This window comes from Phyllosticta citriasiana (genome assembly GCF_038021145.1).
Source record: "Phyllosticta citriasiana strain CBS 120426 chromosome Unknown IWZ02scaffold_2, whole genome shotgun sequence".
Lineage (NCBI taxonomy): Eukaryota > Fungi > Ascomycota > Dothideomycetes > Botryosphaeriales > Phyllostictaceae > Phyllosticta > Phyllosticta citriasiana.
In genome coordinates this window covers 93,216-107,143 of record NW_027117279.1, presented here as the reverse complement: position 1 = coordinate 107,143, position 13,928 = coordinate 93,216, and the positions used below count along the sequence as shown (strand labels likewise).

The 13,928-nt window shown below is 55.1% G+C and overlaps 5 protein-coding genes across 5 annotated transcripts; 2 read left to right on the top strand and 3 right to left on the bottom strand.

Annotated features, from left to right (window-relative positions):
* Nucleotides 1–985: 985 nt before the first annotated feature.
* IWZ02DRAFT_371792 (uncharacterized protein) lies at nt 986–2,572 on the bottom strand (the record flags this gene model as incomplete). The annotated part of the gene is made up of 4 exons (XM_066764590.1): nt 986–1,629; nt 1,701–1,961; nt 2,222–2,492; nt 2,546–2,572. 4 exons carry the CDS (start codon nt 2,570–2,572, stop codon nt 986–988), a joined length of 1,203 nt encoding a protein of 400 aa, XP_066625760.1.
* Nucleotides 2,385–4,438, top strand: IWZ02DRAFT_440962 (uncharacterized protein). The gene is made up of 2 exons (XM_066766872.1): nt 2,385–3,594; nt 3,649–4,438. Exons 1-2 carry the CDS (start codon nt 2,772–2,774, stop codon nt 4,227–4,229), a joined length of 1,404 nt encoding a protein of 467 aa, XP_066625759.1. The 5' UTR covers nt 2,385–2,771; the 3' UTR covers nt 4,230–4,438.
* IWZ02DRAFT_440959 (uncharacterized protein) lies at nt 4,439–5,779 on the bottom strand. Its single transcript, XM_066766871.1, has 3 exons — nt 5,593–5,779; nt 4,901–5,459; nt 4,439–4,831 (listed from the first exon to the last, which is right to left on the bottom strand). The coding sequence occupies exons 1-3, from the start codon at nt 5,725–5,727 to the stop codon at nt 4,812–4,814; spliced, it is 714 nt and encodes a 237-aa protein (XP_066625758.1). The 5' UTR covers nt 5,728–5,779; the 3' UTR covers nt 4,439–4,811.
* Nucleotides 5,780–5,911: 132 nt separating this feature from the next.
* IWZ02DRAFT_118356 (U1 zinc finger-domain-containing protein) lies at nt 5,912–7,180 on the top strand. Its single transcript, XM_066761441.1, has 5 exons — nt 5,912–6,074; nt 6,128–6,300; nt 6,357–6,494; nt 6,546–6,590; nt 6,654–7,180. Exons 2-5 carry the CDS (start codon nt 6,174–6,176, stop codon nt 6,983–6,985), a joined length of 642 nt encoding a protein of 213 aa, XP_066625757.1. The 5' UTR covers nt 5,912–6,074; nt 6,128–6,173; the 3' UTR covers nt 6,986–7,180.
* A 3,258-nt stretch (nt 7,181–10,438) lies between these two features.
* Nucleotides 10,439–12,861, bottom strand: IWZ02DRAFT_118429 (synaptic vesicle transporter). The gene is made up of 7 exons (XM_066761445.1): nt 12,537–12,861; nt 12,349–12,483; nt 12,212–12,296; nt 12,039–12,144; nt 11,911–11,979; nt 11,398–11,848; nt 10,439–11,309 (listed from the first exon to the last, which is right to left on the bottom strand). Exons 1-7 carry the CDS (start codon nt 12,662–12,664, stop codon nt 10,700–10,702), a joined length of 1,584 nt encoding a protein of 527 aa, XP_066625756.1. The 5' UTR covers nt 12,665–12,861; the 3' UTR covers nt 10,439–10,699.
* Nucleotides 12,862–13,928: the final 1,067 nt, after the last annotated feature.

Here is a 13,928-nt window from a genome sequence, read left to right as displayed (position 1 = left end):
AGACAGGCAGAGTTGGAACTGGAAGGAGAAGGGGACCAACGTGATAATCCGCAACAGGCGGCGCTGCGGCTGCAACAAATAGCAGAGGTGACGTTGCGATGGAGTAGGCTCACATCGTGGCGGCAGGGCTGGACATGGCCGATTTGACGCGCTCGAGTCGCGGGTTGGATTGGGCGGCGGAGCAGCGAGCGAAGCGAACGAAGGACGAGGACGGGGACGGGATGAACGGACTGAGCCAGCCAGGGCCAACCAAGCTGCTGAACCACGGACAGGACAGTGAGAGTGCTGACTCGCCCGCGCACCGTGAGGTGGTGATGGACGACGGCTGCAGTGTGGTCGGGTGCGTCCAGAGGTGCAGGTAAGGCACAGTACAGTACAGTACAGTGCAGTACAGTACAGTACCGTACCGTACCTACTGCGGGACCAGGACCTCCCTCCCGTCCTGCACTGCCGCCCTGGACCCTCTGGCCACTCACCACCCCCCTCGACTGCGCTCGTGCCTCGATATCAACCACAACCTGCCAACTGCCCGGGACGCGCAATTTACATACATCTAAGGTCGCTGTGCCGCTCGGCCCCATCACGCCCCTGCCTCTGCCCCGGTGCTGTCCAATCCATCTCATCTCAGCTGTGCTACTCCCTTCTTCTCCATCCATCCATCCATCCATGCCTCGCTACCATCATGGCAGCATCAGCCTCCAAGCAAATCACTCAACCTCTGTCCCGACCCTATCCTGGCCGCCCGCACGTTCCCCAGCGCGTCTGCTTGGCTGCCGGCCGTCTCTCGTCCGAACAGCCAAGGAGCAAGTCCTATTTCCCTTCCTTCGGGTCTGATCGTACGATGCAAGACTTACAACTCTCTCGCTCTCTGGTCGAAGCGCCAAGCCGGCCTTCTAGAGCATCCGCCTCCCTCTTCTTCTGAACCCTGTGGGCCTGCCGCCTGCAAGCTTAATGTCGTTCCGCTACTTCTTTTTGCCGCCCATCTTCACTTGCCAAAGAAGGCCGTGATTTTCTTGCTTCCTTCGGCAGCTTTGGTTGCCTTGGCAGGTGACGACGACTTGGTCACACTCTTTGCCGGCTTGGTCGGAGTATTCATCTTCGCTGTCTTTCGCACCGGCCGACTCTCCGTTTCATCTTCTCCTTCACTGTTCTCGTCGTGCTCCCGCTTGACGCCATGCTTGATTTTTCCCAAAGGACTGCTCGCCTCTTCTGCCTTGATCTGCGTCTCAACTTGCGCGTCGGCATCCTTGCTGTCCCCCTCATCGACCGGTTCCGATTTGACAGTCTTTTCCTTTTCGTCGGCTCCTTTGCCCTGGGATTTTTGGTTGCCAAAGAAATTGGCAATGTTGCTCTTGTTCTCCTTGCTGTCGATTGGGATGATAAAGGACGGCGAATCATTGCCCACCTTGCCCACGTCTTTGCTGACCGCATAACACTCGAGCTCCCCGTCATAAGGTTTGAGGAGGGACTGCAATTCCTTGGTCCACTCGTTCCGATTCGGATCAAGCCAAGTCCGGAGCGCTTCCGACCCATTGTCGAGGATGACGGGCATCCGGTCATGGAGGAAGTTGAGCTGCTTGTTGGAGTTGGTTGTGATGATGGTGTAGGTGTAGAGCTTTTGTTCCGATCCTGCACGTGCCGATTAGCGCTGTGTGGATGCAACGTTGCCGCATGACAGACGCAGTGGACCTAGTGCCTACCTTCGAATTTGACGCAATCCCACAGCCCAGCAAAGCACATTAGCTGACCGTCCTTGCGCTTCACAAAGTGTGGAATCTTCTCTTTGCCATTGTTCTTCTTGAGCCATTCGTAGAAGCCCTGGGCAACCACGATGCATCTCTTGCGGTGTTTCATCGAGTTCCACAGTCCCCGGTTCTCAACGAGGCTGTCGTCCCTACAATTGATTGTTTTCATCATGGAGCTGTAGTCAGGGTTCCGCTTCGTCCAGGAGGGAATGAGTCCTGCAAGCGACTCCGTCAGCTTCCTCGACACTTCCGAGCAGCGTCACATTCGGTAGCTTTGTGACCAGGGTTTCGAGCCAATCCTTCGACAGGCAGATGGCAGGGCATTTAGGCGAAACTCTCTTGATTCCAGAGTATTGATTTTCCGCGCTACCTCGCATCGCATCTGGCCGTGCTCCACGATCCGGATGACGATGCCGGGGCCTCATAAAGCCCCTGACGTAGTCAAAAGAAAAGAAGCGATGAATGGAGCGACTTACCCCATTTCATTGCCTGCAGCTTATACTTTGTTTCCTGGGGGCTGTCTTGTCCTGCTTGGGCAGGAGGAGCGTCGCAATCAGGTGATGCTTGGTGCTGCATGTCGCCCTTGTCCTGCTCACGCCCGGGGCCAGAACCGGCGAAATCAGCGCGGTAGACCAATCCATGATATCCCGGCGCGAAGTTGTAGCTCTGGCGCACTTCCTCATCTCCCGGCGCATCCTCACAGGGCATCTGCGTCTGCTCGAGCGCCCGCCGAACCTCCGAAGGCCGCTGTAGGTCTCATTAGCCACGAACTTGTAGAACTACCGAACGGAAGCATGAACCTGATGGAATGCATATCGTCCGCACATTGTGGATCCAGATTCTGACGTGCCAATGAGCGCCAAGGAAAGGTGTTGTCTGGTTTGAACAAGAGACATTGCGGAGCTATGCCGTCATTCCCGCGCTTTGGCCAAGCCGGCATCTGGAGCTTGAGACGAGCACGTTGCCCATAGGGCTGAACAAAACAACAACGACCTCAGAGCTTCGTCCGCTCGTTCCAGCTTCGCCATGTTCGCCCGAGCAGCCTGCAGGATTCCGCCGAGGACAATCCCACGTGTGCCTGCGGCGCGCCCATCTTCAAAGATCGGTGCTCGCACATTTGCCAGTCTTCCGACACGTACGAGACCGCGCCTGCAGTCGCCAAAATTGACCCACGTCGGCCGTCGCAATGCCTCGAGAAGGTCCTTCATCGAAGGGTACAAGAATCTATGGAGAGAGTCGCCTGTCCAGCTCGTGCTGGTGACCGTCATCATCGTGGGCTGCATGGGAATCTTCGCATGGCTGCCCTTCTACTACATTCAGTATCAAGTCAAGCCATATCACAATTACCCTGAAGAGGTGGCAAAGAAGCTCCGTCGAGCTATATACTTCAGTAGAAGAGCCTCATTCCAGCCAAAGGAGGTCATTCGGTACTACCGCGAGGCGTTGGCCATCGCCGACGAGCTCGGCATGGACCCGTTCAGCGACGAGGTGCTGGGTATCCGCATCCAGATGGCGGGCTTCTTCGAGCTCAAGCTGCACTCTCATCGGTCCGCAATTGACATGCTGGAGCTGGTCAAGAATGACTGCTATCTGTGGATGGACAAGCTGGGCGACAAGCACTGGAATGACGGCAAGCGGACAAGAGTCTTAATCCGCATCATGGGCATCCACACCAAGCTGGGCGAGTTGTACTCGAACCAGTACGTCAAGGACTTTGACAAGGCCGAAAGGGAATTGCAGGTAGCCATTTCGATTGCCATTGGAGAAAAAATGCGGCGCCAGCGCGACGGCGTCAAGGTAGGCGAAGGCGACTGGATCGGCGACGACGAATTGGGTGCCGAAATGGAGCGTACGCTGCCCTTCATCCCCCAGCTCCAATGCCACGACTGACCTGTCCTCCCAGAGCTCGGCCACGTCTACGAAGCCAGCGACCGGCACTTCCTCGCGGCGCCGCTCTTCCTGCAAGCGATCCGCCTGTCCCCCAAAGACTCATGCCACACGGCCATTCTCATGAATAACCTCGCCATCTCTCTCGCCCAAACGCGCCCGCCCTCGGGCCCCGCATACAACTCGCCTGTCTTCGAAGTCACCACGACCGAGCCCGACCAGCAAAAGTACATCACCCAGGCGGCGTCGGCGCAGAAAAAGTACCACGACGACCATGCTGCAAACGCCGCCGCCGCCGCCACCGCCGCGGCCGCGCAGGCTATGCCCTCGCACACCGAGCAGGGCCGCCTCTGGGCGCAGAAGGCCATTGAGTTGGCCGCTGGTATCAAGCCGCCCGCGCGCAATGAGGAGTGCGACCTGGCGTGCGCCGTGGCGACGCATAACCTGGGCGAGTTTGCGGAGATGGAGGGACGCATCAAGGAGGCCCGGAAGTGGTACAATGAAGCGAAGAGCTTGGCCAAGGCAATCGGCTTCGAGGAGGGGGTGCAGAATGCGGATGAGGGCGTGAAGAGACTGAAAGAGATGAAGGATGCCTAGGATCAATGTATGCGTGGAAAAGATCATTTTACAAGCAAGGGAAGTTGAGCGTCCAAAATAATCTTGGCCAGAGATTTGCCAGCATTCAAGCGTCTGTGAGGGATAGCAACAGGAAGCATTCAAGCCTCAAACCGCAGAATGTCATGACTGTGTGTGCCACAGCTTTTAGCACCTAGTCTTGGATGCCGGAGTTTGTAAAGAAATATATCTGTTTGCTTCGTCTCATAGCGCGTGCTATGGTTGTGGGTATCTATTACAGTAGCTCATGGCGTGAGACTTTGCTCGCCTTTTTTTCTTGAAAACATTTCCACCCTTTCGCCGACCGTCCTTTTTCCTTTTTTGATCCTTCAACTTTTGTTCAATTTTCCAGTCAACCATTCGCTTCGTTTCGTCATTCCACGTCCTGTCAGTGTGGCCCTATTTCAGTGTGCCTTCCTTCCCTTCAGCGAGTTCCTGTGATCTCTGAGACACTCATATCTCTCATTCAACGATACAAATTTCTTTATTCCCATTGTACTGCAAACTTAGCCGCATTCCGTGTGAAATCCGTCGACTTGTCTGTTCTCTCAATGCCTTGGGCGCTCAATCCGGGTGTTCCGTGTCTGACAACAAGATGGGCTCCGAGTTAGTGTCTCCAAGCACATTGCTGCTTCCGCTTGGCCCTGCCGCACCTGATCTCTCGCTCGTCTTCTTAGGACGACCAGCTTTCTTCACAATGATCCGAGACGCGGGCACAGCAGCCCGTTTGCCCTTGGTTCCTTGCGGCGCTTTTGCAGTCGTCATGGTTGTAATGACCGGTGTCTTCTTCGGCGGAGTCTTTACTGGCTCACGCTCTACGCGTCCAAAGCTCCAGCTGCTAAACCTCTCGCCCCACGTCCGGCTGCTGTTAGACGACAGGTGGAGTGCATCGGCACCGGCGGCGATGTCTGACACCTCGGAGGCGGGAGACGCGGATCGGGCTCGGCGGCGGGTCGAGTCATCGACTTCGAATTCGAGCGCACGGTTATGATTGTTGACGTTGTCGCTCGAGGCTCGCGGAGCGTGCGTGTCCACGGCTGCAGTGAGGAGTCGCTGGCGTTTGCGCGGTCGAGGGTTTGCAATTGCGTTTTGCTGCTGTTGCTCCTGGCTTTCGGTCTCCCAGCGAGCAATGATGGCGTCGTCGGCAGGACTGGCCATGTTGTGGAAAGAGGCATGGTGGTCGCAGCCGTCACAGGTGAAGGAAGATGACAGCTGTGTCATTCATTTGTTAGCTTTGCGGACGATAAAAGCAGTGAACGCGTGGACAATTGAAAGTACGTGGGAGAAAATGACAGGACTATGAATACAAGAGGCATTGAGAGAAGTCTGGCAGGTGGACGCGTGCCTTTAGTGGGTGCAGCATGAACCGTAGACAAGGACATTTTGGCGAGAGTAGCGAGTCCTTGTGATTACACGAACCTCGCGGAGGCGTGTAATTCATCTGCCTCCAGATGGAGTCCTTGGAAAAGTTCGGAGCCATGGTGGAGGCTCTGCTGCAGTGGCCCTCGTTGCAGAGGGAGAGTTGTTAAGAGTTGAGGAGGCTGGGATGGCCGACGCGATTGCATGTGCTCGGGGAATGGCTGACCGGGGTTAGCTTAGCTCCGGCTGACATTCCGATAAGATAAAGGTGAATGGCTCGGGCTTGGCGCCTGACCCTCGGACCATGATTCCGCTCCGCTGGCGGGCGCGACGTTCCTGATCCTGTCGCGACCTGCCGACTTCTTGATTGTGTCGTCGTTTACACTTCATCTACCCCATCAAGATCATCCTCACAGTACGCAAAATAGCTTGATCCTGGCGCACATAGGGTCGCAAAAATGCCGAAATATGAGTCCACCCTAAACCGCAATGGTCTGAAGCTTTACTGACTGCGTATCCACACTTTTGTAGGTGCTCCAGAACCTCCGCACCGCCGCAATCGACCGCATGAAGGCTAACACGACCGACCAAGGCGACTACTGCGATGTCTACCTCACTCATGACTCGATGAGTGTGCGGAAGGCCCACAACAGCGGTCGTAACCACCTCCGTAACGTCGTCGAGTACTATCAACGTATGCGCCACTACAAGAACTTGAGGCGAAAGACATGCAGGCTGATCGAAAGACAGAGATCGGTCATGAAAAGGCACAGAGCGTCATTGACTCCATCACCAACTCATATGCTGCCGAGGGCCAGCAGAATCCCATGTTCCAGCCTCTAGGAGGGCCTGGTGGTTTTGGACCTCCGCCACCATTCCCATTCCCGGGTTTGTCAAATCCAAAGGCTCCCGCCCCGGTAGAACACTAACGTCTTTTAGGTGGAATGCCTCCTCCTTTTGCCATGCCTGGCGCCCCTGGAGCTCGTAAGTCTTTCTACTATCTTCTCCCTTCATCACAAAGATCGTCGAATTGACCTATTCGATTAGCTGGCGGCCGTGGCATGCCCCCAAACATGCCCCCTAACATGCCCTTCCCTCCCCCGAACATGCCTCCTGGCGCCGCTCCGCCGCCTGGACAGATGCCTTTCCCGCCGTTCCCGCCTAACGCGTCAGGTTCGCCTGCGCAAGCCATGCCGTTCCCTCCGCCTCCAGGCGCCGTGCCTCCGGGCATGCCAGCCAACTTCCCGTTTCCGCCTGGAAACCCCGCCGCCAGTAGTGCAAGCCCCTTGCCGCCGCCTGGTGCGTTCCAAGCGCCTCCAGGAATGGGAGGTCCTCCGGGTGCTCCGCCAGCCTCTGGACCTCCTGGAGCAGCGAGATAGGATCACGAACGCGGACAAGGAGAACAAGGAGATGGAAAACCAAGGAAAAGAAGGCGTTATCACTAGGCGCTCAAGGAGTTCAGGCACAGGACCGGGATTGTCTGCTAATCGATTCATTACCAGTCGAGAGTTCAGGTCTCGAGTAGATTCGGATATACCGACTAGAAGGCAAAGTGGAATTGAGGTGAATCTGAACACAAAGACATCCAACCCTGAAAAGCGACAGCTTGTGATAAAGGATCAGAGGCCTCTTCTGCGAGGGGAAATCAGTGTCATCTGCTTGCGTGACTTTGGAGAGATTGGACATCCACATGGACCTGGCGACAGGGATAGAAAAACCGGTTCACTGTTCGCCTCTCCCCATAATGTGAGACGATATCCACTGATGTATCAGACGGATACAACACCGAGTTGTACCATATTTGCGAATTCATCCTGTAGGTAGGCAATTGTCTCTCCAAATCCCATTTCGCGTCCTCATCTCCAATAGGGATTTCTTTGCCAGTGCCGCGCCGCGATGAGTTCCACTTGTACATACAACCGAGTAGGACTGTATTCAGGACCTGACCGCAACTTGCAGGATCCACGGTACATCTTCGTGGTCACGAGGATCACCAAGTTGACTGGCTTGGCGCACATCACTGTTCAGATCTTGTGACGACAGCAAGTTTTGCGGCCTTGGTTCGCCTTCCTGTTTAGGGTTTGCCTCTATGTCACCCTTGGAATTTGACACAACTTCCAAATTCTTTTGCGGATCGCCCAGCGCGGGATGAAATGTGCTGATTTGAGCCACCAGACCACCAGAGCCAGCGGCGAGAGGTTGGCCTGGTGGAACATCTGACCATCTCGTCCCGAGGATGGTGTTGCGGCAGGAAAATGGCAAAAGCATCAACATGTTACCAGGAGTAGTACGAAGTGGCACAGGGAGAGCTGCCGTGGATCAAGGATGCCCTTCTCTGCTTCCCAAAAGACGTAGCTCCGATTCCCTAGGCTTGCCAGAGCCACCGAAACAGCATCAGTTGCGCAGGAGGTTGTTGTAGCATCCCCGAGCCCAGGCGAGGTGCGTTGTGGTATCCGGGACCAGTCCTTCGCGTTTAGTTATGGTCGAGGCAACACGACTGTCGAGCTTGCATTGACTGCTCATGAAATGTCAGTGAGGCCCATCCTACCAGAACAGAGTCTAGAAGCGCGCACTTGCGAAGGCGCATTGTGGGTGTTTAGCCGACATCCTCGAAACGTCGCGTTCCGCCTCAAACAATCACGACACCCAGCAGCGACGCGTTCGCCTGACAACTGAGGCAGAAACCTGAAAGTTAGCTCGTCCAAGCACTCGAAATCATTTGTCTTGATCCTCAACCAAGCGGCTGGATGTCTTACCTGATTTTCTCTTTCACTATGACGTCATTTTCTTGAACTACCTACTTTTGCTCTGGATCTTAGATTCTGGATCTCAGATTCAATCTTCACGATCTGTCACTGCTGATTAAATCACGTCCCACGCAAGAAGTTCGATACTACGATACTTCGTTAAATCCACAGCCTCAAAAGGGGGCAAACGGGTGTGGCGAGCGCCTCAACCGCGAGAGGCGCCAGCCCAACCGACGGAAGAGGAGTCTCCTTCCCACTCCCATCTCACCAATGACATTTCTCAGAATACTATCGACAGATGGATGGGTGGGTGGTCGGCGGCAACCACGGGGCGTCGCCAGCAACCCAACCCAGCCCACCAAACAAGATGACAGCGAGCCAGCCAGCCAGCGGGATAGACATGACGACGCAGAGCAGCGAGCGCCGTCGCTGAGCCGGAGAGGCAGCCGAGACCGAACTATCAAAAGAGCCGAGAGACGCGAGGGGCGACAACCACGCACGCTTGACGACAGCGAGCGACAACGGAGGCAGAAGCAAGCTTTTGCGGCGGCCCCCTCTCGTTGTTCAGCAGTGGATGCGAGCTGCCCCGGGCCCGGCGCGACGACCCAGTCTCGAGGGCCCACGGCTTCTTGCAAGGAGGAACCCGCCCTGGCCTGGACTGGCGCGGCGCGGCATCGGATCGCATGGCATGGCATGTCAGTGACATTGGCATTGGCACAGCGCACCTACTGCTCACAAACCGGCCGCCGGGGCGGAGTGCCTGCTGCTGATGGGCGGGCGGACATGGCGAACAGGGAGGAAGAAGCTTTTACTGCCACCAGGTAAGATACCTAGATGGGTCGACGTAGGTAGCCAAGAACAAGACATTCATTGCAGAGAGACAGACAGACAAACAGCCACAGCACAGCAGAGCACAGCATAGCCAGCTGGGCGGGCGGCAGTTGCAAGCATGACGTGCATTAGAACAAAAAGGATAAATCAGGAGACAGAAGGGGGCAGTGGCATTCGTTGAATAGGCACAGCTCGGGCCACACACGTTGTAGGTACTGCTTGCTGCTTGCTGCTGCGTGGCACACTCGGTGGCGGCGGCGTGGCGAGCGTCTGGAGTCGATGCTTGATTGCAGTGATCTGCCGACGCTGCGGTGCTTGGGAGGGCGCCCGCGCCACTTGGAAGGACTTGGAAGACTTGGTTGGCGACGCAGGGGAAAAACAAGCTCTTAGACGACGCGCCGCGTGCCCATGCATCGTCTGTGGCTGTGTTGTTCGTTCGCTCGACCGCACGTGTTTTCCTGCTGGGGTCTACGCTGTAACGCGTTGCACTTATCTTTCTTATACCTTTTATTTTTCTGGTCGTCGGCGACCATTTGGTTATCAGTCGATTTGCGATTTGCGACGGGTGCTGATTTATCGATCGTGGCTGGCGGCAGGAATAATGGTTGCATTTTCATCATGGTTTGGGCTCGGACGGATTGTTGGCCGCAACGGGCGTGGTTTTAGCTGTGCTGCTGTGAGATGGCTTCACACTCCCCCTTCCTGCTCTGAAACTAGGAAGACATGTGATTTTTCCATGGGGGTGATGCGAGTACGTCGAGGTCGGCCGAGACGTGTGGGAGATGAGATTGATGCGTGTTTGAACGCTCCCCCAAAGTTGTTTCGGCCACTGTGTTCTACCCTTGCAACAATGTAACGATGACACCTAGATTCAATGACAGAGACGTCATCCTGCGGCGTGGTCTGGAGAGACTTAAATGAGCTCAGAGCGTGGGCTGTATTTGCCAAAACGAAGTCACGGCTAGCTAACACGAGACTGATCCAGAGAGGCATTTTTGGTAGCGGTAAAGTGCTGTATGTAGCTATGTATCCTTTGTATGTACATGCAGCGCTGATAGGCGCTTCCAGAAAACGTTGAAACTAAGTGTGCCCCTCGGCATCTCTAACACTGAATCTCTATACCACGGTGTGTGGAAGTTGCGGAAAAGACAAGACAAAGTAGAGATAAAGCATGGCTGAGAAGAAAACTTTTCTGTAGGAGCCGCGCGTCGTGCATACGGAACACAAATAGACGCGGGACGAGAAAACAAAGGAAAGAACAAGGGAAGTTGATGGTGTGTGTGGGATGAGAAGAAGAAGGCGCAGCCAGAAGAACGACTCAAACTCTATGCCCTTCAGCTGCATGAAACAAACCCATTTTCCTGTGAACGGCTTCAGCCCTTCTATTCTGCCACGCGCTCTCCAGAGCCAAGTGGCCTTGCCCAACCCAAATCGAAAGATTCCAAAAAAAAATTTCTCTCGCGCCCCTTAAACGCCGCTTCGCTTTCGCAATCGGTCATCTGATGCTGCGAGGTTTTAGGATGATTTCGTCTCTTGCTGACGCAGCTTTTGCGCCTCTAGCCTCTCCATGCGTTGCGCACGCCACTTGGGGCCCCACCGCCATCCAATGATCTGACTGGGCGCGCACAGTACGACTACGCCGGCGAGGATCGCAAACAGGACCGTTGGAGTCAACCTGTCGGGTCCGAGGGCCTCTTCGGTGAAACTCACGCCAATGGCACCAACCAGGCATCTTGCCAGGTTGTTGGCAGCGGTTGCGCTTGCACTCTTGCCGGGATAGAGGTCGACAGTGAGCGTGTTGTTGACATTGAGCACAGCGGTGGCGGCGTATCCCTGAACGAACTGGGCAATGAGTGGCAGGGCAAGTATTGCGCGCTGGTCGTGACGAAGGCAGAGGCCATATGCAACGGTAGCTATGACAAAGATGGCTGTAAGGAAGGGGACTTGAGAGAGACGGGCGCGTTCCAGGGGAAAATCTGCAGGCGGCTGCTTCTTGCGAGGTGGTTGGCCGTTCTTCAGGTGGTATGCCGTGCTGTAGGCAGCGTAGTCTTGGTCCATGGTGCGGCCGGCAATGATGGAGCCAAGGATGCAGCCGACGCCGTTAGGGATGAAGGATGCGCCGATTCTGCAAAGTAAAAAATGTTAGACTTTGTTGATCCTGAAGGCTTGGTGCTGCTAGGCAGACGTGGTTTGTGGAGTTTCAGGAGACGTACTCAACAGTTCCGAGGCCGTAGTACTGAGTGAGGAGAAAGGTCATGCTCGAGGTGACCATGGAATATACCGTGTAGACAATGGCGCCAAAGAACAAAGTACAGGCGACATCTTTCTCGGTCAAAAACTTTGCAGGCTCGAGAAAGATCTTCCACGATAGTTTCGGGCGCTCGTCGAGAGTGGAGGCGGGATCTTCGCTCTCAGCGAAAGCCTTGGCCCTTTCGCATTTCCACGGGGCGAACGGCGAGAGAAGCGGTGGATACATGAGATTGTTGTCGAGAGGAACGGAACCGTTGCCTGCGATGCCCCTGTGCGTTTCAGGGAGGAAGACGACGAGGAGGAGAGTGACAGCCGAGCCGAATATGCACAGGAACCAGAAGATTGAGCGGTAGCCCATCGTGCCACCGAGGACTCCTCCAAGCACGGGACCAAGGGCAAGAGCGGCTTGACGAACTGCATGAAAGTATCAACATCTGCAGTTTCGAAAACACTGGCCGCAAAAGGATTTGACATACTTCCTGCAAAGAGGCCGATGAAGCCCCCTCGTTCCGCAGGTGGTGCAATGTCCGCAATCACCCCGGCACCTGACGCTGTCAGTATTGAATCCAATGTTTACAGCACACCTGCGATTGTGTACACGCACCGATTGAAATAGTAGATGAACTACCAGCTGCTTGGAGTACGCGGAAGACCATGATCATGTGGATGCTGCTTGAAAGCGCTAGTCCAATATTGGCGCCAACGAAAAGCTGCAAAAAGAATATCAATTAGCAAATACTCGCGAGCACAAACATCCCACCGAGTAAAGTAACTTACCAACAGGGTATATATAAGTACCTGTCGACGACCCACGCAGTCTGCGATAGGGCCCCAGATGGACGGAGCGATGCCTTGTGCGACCCTATGATGAATTAGCCTCCGCTTCCATAACTGATCCTATCATCCAGACCTACATGTAAACCGTCACAGTGAGTGACGTAGTCTCCGGCGTCGAGTGAGTAGCTTTGGCAATAATTTCAAGCGCTGGGAAGTAGATATTGCTGGCGAGGGGAGAAAAAGCCGCAGCAAGAGAGACGAGGAGAACAATTCTAGAACATCTGTCAGATATGCCTTCCACGTTCGATAAGACGAGATGACTAACGCGAGCTTCTGCCTTCGAGTGTAGACATGATATAATTGTTCGGCCTTTGGCTCTTCGAAATATTCAGACTTTGCCCCCTCTGGCGAGAAGAGCGTGGACGATGACTGCTTCGAGATTGACTGTGACATTGCGATTCCAGTGCTCCAAGCAAGGAACGGACAGTTCCCTCTAGACCTTTATGCGGAGCTAAGATGGGAAGGCCGGAAAATGGAATCGCGGTAAGGTTGTTTGTCCGTGTTTTGCGTTTGGCCCCAATGGAGACACTGAACGGAGAGGATTGGGGCGGTGCTCTTTAAAAGAAATTTCACACGATGCAGCTCTGGGGAAGAAGAAGTAGTGAAAAAGTCCAGAGAGAGAACCGGAGATGCTTATCTCCAAGGTGGTCAGCGTCGTTTCAGCAAGGCTCTTGGGATTCTCCAAGTCGAACTTGGCCTACAAAATATGAGACCCTTGGTATCGAAGCTTTGCTCAAGTACGTCGGAATTCAGAGCTTGGCGGACATGATCGCCTTACTATAGTTGGTGCCTCTTGATACGCTCCTAACCACGAGAATGACGCGGCCAGGGCCAAGCATTGGACTAATGCAGTCAACTGTGGGTTAGCTGCAACCCGGCCATCCCGCAAGCTTGTGACTTCAGAGCTTCTCTGGAGCCGTTCCCGGATGACGTCTTGGTGTCCGGCCCTTGGAAAATTATTGGATTCATCCCAATCTTTCTATCGGACTTCCGGATTTGCTCAATATAGCTCAAATGAGTAGGTCTAGACTGCGAGCCAAGCTCATCACTTGGAGCCTGTTCCCGACGTTGAAACTTGCGATGGTGATTGAAAGGCGTATGTAGAAGCATACCAGATCTGCCAGCCAAAATGTTGACAGGGCGATGAGCAGCCCAAGGATCGTTGCGCCTGCATCTGATAGCTCCTTCTGGTGGCCGAACTGGTCAGGCACGGCGTCGGTCAAGCCAAAGGGGATATTTCTCCGTCATGGACCATGGGAACGCCGTCATTGGCCGCGACTGGCACGTACGGACCGACACGCCATGCAACGGCGGCTGTACGTTCTAGCAAGCCGCGTGTGACGGTAGGCTGCGCCAAGGTGAAGCGCAGGTAGTCCCGTTTAGGAATGTCTGGGCCAAGCTCTGCCGCAGTGTTTAGGCCTCGCAGCCAAGGCCATGAGGTGCTCTGGAGGGTATCAAATCCGATTGCTTGTCCGATGACGCGACGAGCTTAGCACCAGGAGGACACGGAGCTGGCGTCCCGGACCTGCAGAGACCTCGGACTTGTCAACACACCTTCGGTAACAGTGGGCGGGCAGCTTCGGGATCTTGGCTTTCGAGTGGTATCTTTTGACGAAGGGTGAAATTCTCGCAAGGGTTGCTTCCACCTGCGTCAGCG

Excerpts from the sequence above, each read along its gene's own strand:
- IWZ02DRAFT_118429 (XM_066761445.1), bottom strand. The coding sequence starts at position 12,664 with ATGTCACAGTCAATCTCGAAGCAGTCATCGTCCACGCTCTTCTCGCCA. Across the intron at positions 12,297-12,348 it reads CTCACTGTGACGGTTTACAT|GGTCGCACAAGGCATCGCTC; the intron begins GTAGGTCTGGAT and ends AATTCATCATAG. Across the intron at positions 11,980-12,038 it reads TTCATCTACTATTTCAATCG|GTGCCGGGGTGATTGCGGAC; the intron begins GTGCGTGTACAC and ends TGACAGCGTCAG.
- IWZ02DRAFT_118356 (XM_066761441.1), top strand. The coding sequence starts at position 6,174 with ATGAAGGCTAACACGACCGACCAAGGCGACTACTGCGATGTCTACCTC. Across the intron at positions 6,495-6,545 it reads GCCACCATTCCCATTCCCGG|GTGGAATGCCTCCTCCTTTT; the intron begins GTTTGTCAAATC and ends AACGTCTTTTAG. Across the intron at positions 6,591-6,653 it reads GCCTGGCGCCCCTGGAGCTC|CTGGCGGCCGTGGCATGCCC; the intron begins GTAAGTCTTTCT and ends CTATTCGATTAG.
- IWZ02DRAFT_440959 (XM_066766871.1), bottom strand. The coding sequence starts at position 5,727 with ATGGCTCCGAACTTTTCCAAGGACTCCATCTGGAGGCAGATGAATTAC. Across the intron at positions 5,460-5,592 it reads TCATGCTGCACCCACTAAAG|CTGTCATCTTCCTTCACCTG; the intron begins GCACGCGTCCAC and ends TGAATGACACAG. Across the intron at positions 4,832-4,900 it reads GAAGACGAGCGAGAGATCAG|ACACGGAACACCCGGATTGA; the intron begins GTGCGGCAGGGC and ends TCTTGTTGTCAG.
- IWZ02DRAFT_440962 (XM_066766872.1), top strand. The coding sequence starts at position 2,772 with ATGTTCGCCCGAGCAGCCTGCAGGATTCCGCCGAGGACAATCCCACGT. Across the intron at positions 3,595-3,648 it reads ATTGGGTGCCGAAATGGAGC|AGCTCGGCCACGTCTACGAA; the intron begins GTACGCTGCCCT and ends CTGTCCTCCCAG.